We start from the raw sequence: 9,373 nt of genomic DNA on the forward strand, positions 1-9,373 counted from the left end.
CCCCCCCCCCCCAGCAGGTAAGACTGTGGAGAGTAAGGGGTGTGGGGGGGGGAAGTGGTAGGGGGCAGAAAGAAGCCCCCATGGTAAGGGATTGGGGCAGGAGTGAATGGGGCCCTGGGGTTGGGCAGGTCATGGGACAGCCACAGGAGGCTTGTCTAGGCGTCGTGGGGAAGGAGGGGTGTGGCTCCTGCCACTGTGCGCACCTCTGAGGGAGTCACAGGGGGCATGTGCCCAATGGATTTGTGCACAGGGCGGAGGTGGGCTGCCCCTGTGGGCTGGGGCTCTGCACCTTGCTGCTGTTGCCCTGGGAGCCACATGACACTACGCTGTGCCTCCTGCCACTGGGTGGGCAGGGGGCATGGTGTGTGGCCAGTACGTGGCTCCCAGGGAAAAAGCAACAGGGTGCACAGAGCCCCAGCTTGCAACCCGCAGCCCACTTCTGCCCCGTGGACAGATCCAGGGGCCACATGTTCCCTGTGCCTCCCCTGGGGGTGCATGCAGCAGCAGGAGCTGCACCCCCCACACCCCTGGATGAGCTCCCCATGGCTCCATCCCATGATCTGCCCCAGCACTGGGATCCCATTCACTCCAGCCCCTGCCTCTGCCCCACTCTGTCCTTCACCATGGGGGCCTCGATCTGCCCCCCCTTTCTGGGTGGTGCTCTACATGCTGCTGGGCTGTTCTTGGCCATGGGCATGCTGTGGCTGCTCAGCTGTCTGTGTGTGCCACCTCCCCCTCTGCCGCAGCAGCTCAGAGCCTACACCTGGGCTGCCCTGTGGCTCTTCTGTGCTGCCACTGCTGCCCTGTTGAGCGGCCCAGAGGCAGTGGTGACAGCAGTGGAGTGGAGCCGAGGCACAGGCTCCAAAACCACATGCGCAGTTAACTCATTAAAAAAATTAACGTGAACACCGATTAACGCATTAATCGCGCACATTAACCATGACTGACAGCCCTAATTGTCACTTATGCTAATCCATTAGTATTTCAAACCAATAAAGCTGCACTACTGTATTATAATAATTTAGTCACGTGTATTTCTTCATTTCATTTTGTAATTAGTGTTAAATTGCAGGTACTTATATTCTTTAAGAAATTCCTATCTGAGGCCCTGACACTCTTTCCATTTATTGTGCAATGTACTGGTTATTGCACTATCAAATTAGACTGCTACACATGCAAAGAAATTATGTTGCACAATAAAAATGGCCAACCAGCAATAACAATGGCTAACAAGCCACAAATATGATTCTTGAAAAATGTAGAACATTTTTGTAGCTGGGTTCTATTAAGCTTTAATTTGAACATGTGGCATGTCACACACACAGAGTGATAGTGTTTGGCCAGGTCCTCCAGCATCCCAGGGTAGACTGCCTTCTCCCCTCCACTAACCTGCAAGGGGACTCTGACTCACAGGGTGGAAACAAACACTGCCTCTGGGTCACTGTAAAGATGTTTGTGGTGGCACCAAGGCCAAGAATGATAGTTTTCATCCAGCAACACTACCTAAAATAACATATGCCTGGGACCCTAGATATTGCTACAATTGGCGAAGAAAAGCAAAACAAGGACATCCATTTGAAAGAGGCTCCAATAAAAGACTTAGGCTATCAGGAGTATTCACAACACTAAGTATTACAGAATTAATGCAGATAATTAACTGGGCTTCCACAGTTGCCTGGAAGAGGCATTTAATGCTATTATGAAAAATAATGATATATTTCAAAAATGTGCTGGGCATATTTGTGCATTATTGGTGCAACATCACTGATAGCTAACTCAGATAGCTCCAGTCACATCTAGGCTCCTGAAATCATTTTGTAATTATCAGTGCTGCATTTGACATAACACTTTCATATTACATGAATAATCTGCGATTTAAAAGACCTGTATAATGCACCGCTTTAAGTGCTACAAATTGACATGCAGTGTTACACAAATCAGAACAGATTGGCAGCATTTATTTTGCACTTTTTTATTATGAGCAGAATATTTTTTCTAGGTCTAATGTAGGCAACATAAAGAAAGATGAAAGGTCTAGTATTTTCATGTGAGGCTCTCATGTCTTCTACAATGGCAGAATTATCCCCATTTTGCATATGGGAAACTGAAGAGCTTAAAGCCTAGATCCAAAACAGGCACTAAGATACCCAAAGCAAATCTTAGGCAGTATTTAGGGTCCTAAGTCCAAGCTAGTGATCTACAAAAACTTGTTTAGCCACTTAGGCCACGTCCATATTTCTTCCCTGTCAAGGCTAGGATTAGTGCTGACAAACAATCCCTGCCTTATTCACTCCTGCTCCATACGCATGCAAGACCAACAATTAGACGTATGTGCCCCAGACAGAGAACTTGATGGTGGGACTGTGGCATATGTTCAGGGCCCCTTTAAGAGGTCCAGGTAGACATGTGCAGAGGGGAAGTGAGTGGACAGTGATCTTGAGTGATCCTAAGCAGGCAGGGAGGCAATACAGACTCGGCTCTAAGCACCTCAGAGTCTACATGTTCTAGGTTTTCACCAATACATTTTTACCGAGGCATCTCACATTCTGCTACAGTGTACGTCCAAGGCACAGCCACCCTGGGTTAACAGAGCGCCCCAGCACCCACTGCACGCCAAAGCTTCACAAGTCAAGCTCTCTTCTCTTGAACCAGTCCCCAAAGGGACCCAATCTGGTGGGTGCGTTGAGAATACACTTAACATGCACTGACAGCATGGAGTTGAGTGCAACACACACTAGCTGCTTTCATCAAAAACAGGGCCCAAGGAAGAGGAGGACGACATGCTGGTAGTGGCAACCATCTTTGTATCATTTGCCGAAGAAATGAAAAGTTCAAGTTCCTTCGTGCTTGCCTCCTTTTTCTCTGTTTTGCTCTGGTGCACAGCTGGAATTTCTTTCTATACAGGGCAGAGCTTCAACGGGAGGGGCAGAGAGGGCCCTTAACCCAGAGTAGCCTACAGCCTGGTGGTTAGGGCACTTGGCTCACGTGGATTTGAATCCCATGGTGTCAAGGGTCTAGAACCCAGATCTATTTTTCAGGTGCGTGCTCTAATTATTTAGCTATTGAAATGAAAGGTGGTGATCACCATTACAGGCTGTGTTCCAGACAAAAGAATGAGCCAATCACCTGTACTCAAAGAGGCAATGTTAGCATCTAAAGGGGGGCTCGGGGTGGGAAGACAGACACCTAGCAGGAGAGGGAAGTTTCAATCTGTGAATCCCAGTAGTAGATTGTGCTCTGTGTGCTACCTGTTGGGAGTTCTTATGTGCCTCCTTCTCCCCTTGGGCTGTACAGAGCACACAGATGCTCAACTCAGGTGTGTGGCTTGCACCCTGGGAGCTGGGCATGAAAACTCAGGTGTAACGATGTTCTCTTTCTGGATGTGGCCCTACGTGATTTGCCCAAAGCGAAATGGGCGTGAGGAGGTGCTGGGTGAAATGCTGGCCCCAATGAAACCAACAGGAATTCTGCTATTGACTTCAGTGAGGAACAAAGTGTAACCCATATTTTCAAGTTTGAGTCTCCCGCACTAGCTGATACTGAAGCTGCCCTCCACCATGCCAAGTACAAGCTCAATTTCAAGAGTCTTTATGCTTTTGTGCAGAGAATGTCAGATTTTTCAAAATGTTTAACATTTCTTTCTGTGTGTGTGTGTGGGGGGGGTTTTCTTTTCTTGGTGAAACAAAACAGCACCCAACCCTTCCACCCCCAACTCGTACGTACCAATATTGGGGAAAAATGGGTCTGAGCGTTGGCGAATCATGGCTTGCATCTGTCGCTGCTGCTGCTGCTCCTGCCTCTCTTGATCCAAAAGGTCCTGAAGAAGAAGTGGCTGCTCCTCCAACAGAAGAGGTCTCTCCCGATTTGGCTGCTGGCTTAAAGGTTGAGGGAGCATTATCTGCTGGGAACCAGGTAGGCTGCTGGGACCTGGGCGGTTTGTCACTGTCACAGCTTGATTAGCTGGCTGCCCTGTCCCAAAGTTGTGATTGGTTGACTGACCTTGGATAAACCCTGGATTTACTGCTGACCCTTGAGAGAAGCTATGGTTTATTCGAGGAACCACAGCCATATTAGAATTCAAAGTATTTTCCAAGACCTGTCCAGGAGGTGACATTAGTGTTTGTGGAATACCTGACACAGGAGTCATTGGTGTTGCTGGTAAAGCCTGCGGTGGAGAGCTGATGGTCCTTATGTCAGCATTATCAGAACTCTCATTAGCCAGCAAACTAGAAAGGACCGGAGTGGATCCAGAAATACTGCAAGAACTTACTACACTTTGAGCAGGCAGTTGTGCAGGTCCCTGAACAACGTCAGGGCTAGACACTGGTTTTTCTTGACTGGTGGCAGTAGTTTTCTCAGGCAATTCTGGTTTACAAGGCTGAGCAGGACCTTTTTCGCCATCTTTTAACTCTGTTTCAGCAGCAGCCACCTGAGTGCCTGCAGATTCTGCATTTCCATCACTTTTTTCATTTTCATTTTTCTTTTCATCTAGTGAGTTTGGAGAAAGCACTTCTGTTTTGATCTCACCTTCTGTAGATTTCTTCGGTGGAGAACGTGCATCAGCAGGGACAGCAGGTCTCTCACCTTGCTCTTTCTGTTTTTGTTCTTCTGTCTTGCCTTGAATATCTAATTTATCATCTATGGGGACACTAAGATCCAGTTCTTCATTAAACATACTTTTCTTGTCTCCCAGGTCAAGTTCTGGGTCTGTGTAAGCAATTATATCAAACTCTCCTGATCTCAGAAGGTCATCAAGGTGAGGATCATTGGTTTCTAGATTATCTAAAGTATCCAGTTCATCTCCTTTCCCATCCTCTGTATCTAGATTTAGGTTTTCAAGATCCTCATCAACTAAATCCTTGACTTCAACCCCATCAAGATCTTTGACATCTAAATCTTTTACAGTGGGATCATCAGGATCAAGTTTCTCTTCTAACCCATCAGTTGGCTGGTTGGGAATCTGTAAGTTACTAGCTGCCTCTCTAGACGTCGATGGAGGCAAAGGAGTTCCTGAAAAGGCATCACTGACAGGAGCATGACTTAAAGGACGCATTACAAGCGCAGAGGGGTGGTCGGAGCTAATTTGGTCTTGATGAGGCTGTGGTAAATGCTCCATATTCGCAGGCATCTGCAACTGGTTAGTTATGCTTTGAGGAGTCCGTCTCACCGGCTCATTGTGTCTGGGGACCTGAAAGTCCTGCCTAGGTATAAATCCAGTATGACGCTGATTTTGAGCTGCTGTCTCTATAACACCAGGAGCAGAAGGATTAAAGGGAAGTCTTGGCCTGCCATCAGGGGCTCTGTGACGTAACTCAATAAATGCTTGTCCCAGTATATTGTGTTGTTGAACCTGAATACCCTGTGGTGGAAAATGCTGAGAGAGTCCAGCTGGATTATTCATCTGTGGGTTGTTCAGTGGCCTAGGCATATCTATGGGCAAAGATCTCCTCAGCTGTGGGGGAACTCCAGGGCGCTGCATTTGCTGTTGAGAACCAAGAAAACGTTCTTGACCTGGTGGGGGGCCGTGTCCACCTCCTGGAAATCCAAATCTAAAATCAAAGATTTATTAAAGGCTAAATTAGCTCAGTTCTCTGGATTGCATACTCCAGCGTATTTTACTAATCACCTAAATGCATTACATTCTTTAGTACACTGAAATAAATTTTTTATTTTGCCTAATTACTTTCATATTCCAATGAACTGTATAAATAACTATTAACTACAAGTGCATTAATGAGAAGCAAAATAACAAGCAACTTGTCCTCAAGCCAAGTAATAAAAATAACAATAAACCCAGTAATATAAATTCTTCCGACAGCAAAAGCTCTCTTAGCAGCCCATGTTTTAGTTTAATTTAGTAGGTTTAGAAAATTAAAACTGTGCCTTTTAGTAATTTCTGAAATGCTGAAAATGTTAAAGGAAATACTTATTTTTAAATACAGAATATTCCAGTAATGATATCTGCTTAAAAATGATGCCGAACAAATAATAGATTGACTCCTATTGTTGAATGCTTGACATGTGAGGACTATACTATTTCACTTTCATATTGAAAAGTCAAACAAAGGCATGGGGGGTTTTTTGTTGTTTTTTTTTTAAATAAATATGCTAGAATTAGTTTTGGATACCTTATCGATACAGGCAGTATCATGGAATAAAAATAATAAAAACCCATCCTTCAATTGTCCAAAATTGCTACAAAGTAAGATTTTCTGTTTTAATTTTGGAACAATTTGTCATAAAAGATACAGTGAACTTACTGTACCATCAGGCAGCCAATACTGGAAACACACACATCTATACTTAATGTTGTGTGCTGACTTTGGTGTGATTACACGTGCTTAAAACTAAACATATGCATAAATGTTCACAGGATTAAGGCTATAGAGAGCAAATACCAAGGCTGTTTAAAAGTGCCTGTGGTTGGTAATCCATGCAATAGTTAGAAACATCATTTAAGTATTACATTTTTAAGAAATCAAGAGATCTCACCTAAGGCCGTGAGGCCTCATCCCCATGACAGCCATATCTCCTGGAAACTGAGGTCTATTAAACTGCCCATCAGCAGGAAATGGCCCACGATGATCTTTTGTGAATACAGTGAATCTTGGACCACCTGGAGGGGCAATGGATGCTCTAATATTCCCAGGGTAGGGAGGGGGAGGCCGATTAAAAATCTGATTGATATTTTCTTGCTGCCAGTGCTGAAGAGGAGCTGCATGGGGAGGTGCTGCTGGATCCTGCAATGCTTTTTCCTGCCGGACTGCATTCTTCTTCTGCTGCTGCTGTTGCAGAATGATTTCACGTAACTTCTGACGCTGGTTTAAAAGCAAGAATTTGGTTTGAAAGTGACATTTTACCCAATGGATTAGAACATCTTTAAGTCCTCTCAGAGCCAGGCTGCATTTGCTCACTACAGAAAAAAGCCCAACTTCCCTGGCAAATTAAAAAAAAATGGGGCCAGACAGCTCATGGAACTGGTGACAGGCTTGTGAACTTTTCATCCAAGGCCACCTGCTCAAATCCGGCCAGAGGCCAGTTTTATTAATCTAAGTGCAGAAAACTGTTTTTTACTCTTCTGTATTCCTTTGTTTCCAAGGAGAGGTGCTGGGAGAAGTGTTTTTGGTTTAACAGCAGTGAAGACACTATCTTTGCCATGTCCCTTTCTAGTCACCACTGTCAATTTTAGAGCTGCCTTAGCTTCCCATGGCTCTTTCAAGAAAAGGAACTGATCCCCCAAACAAGAGACAAAGAAGCCTCACTATTACTCCTAGGAGAGATTTCTTCATGTAAGGGTTAGGCATACAGGGAAGGGTGGAGCTGACAGTGCCTTGTTGTACCTGATGGCCAGAAAACAGTATTTAGAGGCTTGCTTTTGGGAATTGGCTTATAGGTAAAGTAGATATGCATTAGAATAATGGTCCAGAGCAATGGCAAGGGTTAACTGATTTCTAGAAGCACAGTTTCACAGCCTTCAAGGTAGCCAGGGAAAATGCAGGCATGTACCACACCGTTCTGTAACACGAGACAAGGTGCCATTAGGTCACAGTGCCCAACTGCAGAGCCCTGGTTTTGGGGAACAGACCAAATTAGGAGAACTGGTAAAGCCCAAATTAGTATGAATGCATGTGATGGGTTGGTGAAACAAAGGGATATGCTGACAGGACAGAACGTGGACAGTATGATGACCACAGAAAGACCAGTCAACAATGCCCATAGATGAAGAGTCATCAGGAGGGGAAAAGAATACAAAAGAAGGGATTTCAGAGCAACAAAGGGTCCCTGAGAGGGGAACCTGAGGCACCATGGGCAGAGGGCACACCACCAGCCCATCTCATCAACCCCACTGGGGGGAAGGGGGCGGGAGGGCCCTCAGGCTCCAACTTCTAGGCTGCTGACATCTGACATTCAAGACAGAATCTCAGAGTGAAGCTTGCGTCCTGGGCAAACTTACCTTGACTTTGATGACAGCCCTAGGACTGGTAGATACAGAATTGCTTGTATTATTCTTACCTGCTATCACCATGTATCAATACAATTTGCCTATTATTGAATGGAAAGGTCATGGTCTGTCTGAGGGTTTGGGTCCACCCAGAACAAGGTATCTGGGTCATAAATCCAGTGCTAACAGTACCTATCCTGCAGAACTATTATTTATGACTATAATTTTTGACGTCCTCCTTAAAGCTGAGCTACACTAATATTCCTGAAGGCTTCAGGGACCTACCCAGCTGTTTGCTTTCTTGAAGAAGTAGAAAATTTAACGTCTGGCATTTAGAACCCTCTAAAAATGAGCTAAAATATACATTCATGTAACAGCTATATAGTACAACAACTTGTCAGGGCTGGAAACAACTGCCATATAGCAGAGATGGCAAATGAATTCTGTGAAGAGGACTGAATTGCAATTCCCATCATGGAAAGGGTTGTAAACCTAGCCTCAATTTGTATTGTATGCAAGATGATGACGACGATGATGATGGGAGGCTTACAAATGGAACAGATGGCTGCAAGTTCAACTGTAATTCTAGTTTGCTAAAGTTATTGTTGTATTGAGCATCAAATCAGGGGGGGAGGGGCGGAGGAAGAGGATAGGTAGGATTATTCCACAATCACCATTTCTGACTTGATTTAATTTGGTTACATGCATGAATCATTGTCCAGTTTCAACTCCCTCAAATACTTGCAAACCTGGTCCTTGAGGTACCAGATTTAGGCTCTCGGCACACATTCATTTCACGGTGCCACAGGATCTGACCCACAATTTCAAAAAAAACCCAGGCATGATTTTGGGTTTGGAGATCAGATCCCAGGTGTGCCCTTTTTATTTGTCAGTGCAGGGGGAGCCTGAGGTCATGATTCTGGGCACTCCTGCCCTGGCAGGTTGAAAGCCAGGTGACCACAGCTCAATGTGACATGGTACATACCCAGGGCTGAGACTGACAATCAGCTGGTTGTCAGTGCTGGCCCTGGGGCAGCCCCAAATACACCCCATGTTCAATTTAAGGTGCCACACAAACTAGCCACAAAAATGTTCTATATTATAATGTTCAACATTTTTATGTCTGGTTTGCCATTTTATGATGCCTTAAGTTAGGTGCATGTGTAGCATCCTTAACACTTGAATTGTGGCATAGGTATAATATATAGAGGAACCATTAGGCTTAACATTTACCACTCTTAAAATACCTAAAGGTTGTCTGCACTTTGCTTAGTGTCGCATGTCAGTTGAAGTTGTGCTGCTGATTTCAGTGGCTAACAGAGTGCTATGTCACACTGAGACACCAGCCAACATTTGAAAAAAGTTCCACATAAGCATGATGGTTATAAATTTATTCTTTGAGAATATTAACCCCCCCCTCCCTCACCAAAG

The 9,373-nt window shown here is 45.0% G+C and overlaps 1 protein-coding gene across 6 annotated transcripts in view; it reads right to left on the bottom strand.

The window, feature by feature from the left end:
• The window catches only part of KMT2C (lysine methyltransferase 2C), a 246,640-nt gene that overhangs the window by 67,171 nt on the left and 170,096 nt on the right, over positions 1-9,373 (bottom strand). For all 6 annotated transcript variants that reach the window (XM_019508137.1, XM_019508136.1, XM_019508134.1 and 3 more), the window contains 2 exons: positions 6,493-6,818; positions 3,724-5,549 (listed from right to left, as the gene is read on the bottom strand). In XM_019508137.1, the coding sequence (XP_019363682.1) occupies positions 3,724-5,549; positions 6,493-6,818 (2,152 nt within the window). The remainder of the gene's footprint in view (positions 1-3,723; positions 5,550-6,492; positions 6,819-9,373) is intronic.

Source organism: Gavialis gangeticus, unplaced genomic scaffold (assembly GCF_001723915.1).
Source record: "Gavialis gangeticus isolate Ggan-Ray unplaced genomic scaffold, GavGan_comp1, whole genome shotgun sequence".
Taxonomy (NCBI): Eukaryota; Metazoa; Chordata; order Crocodylia; family Gavialidae; genus Gavialis; species Gavialis gangeticus.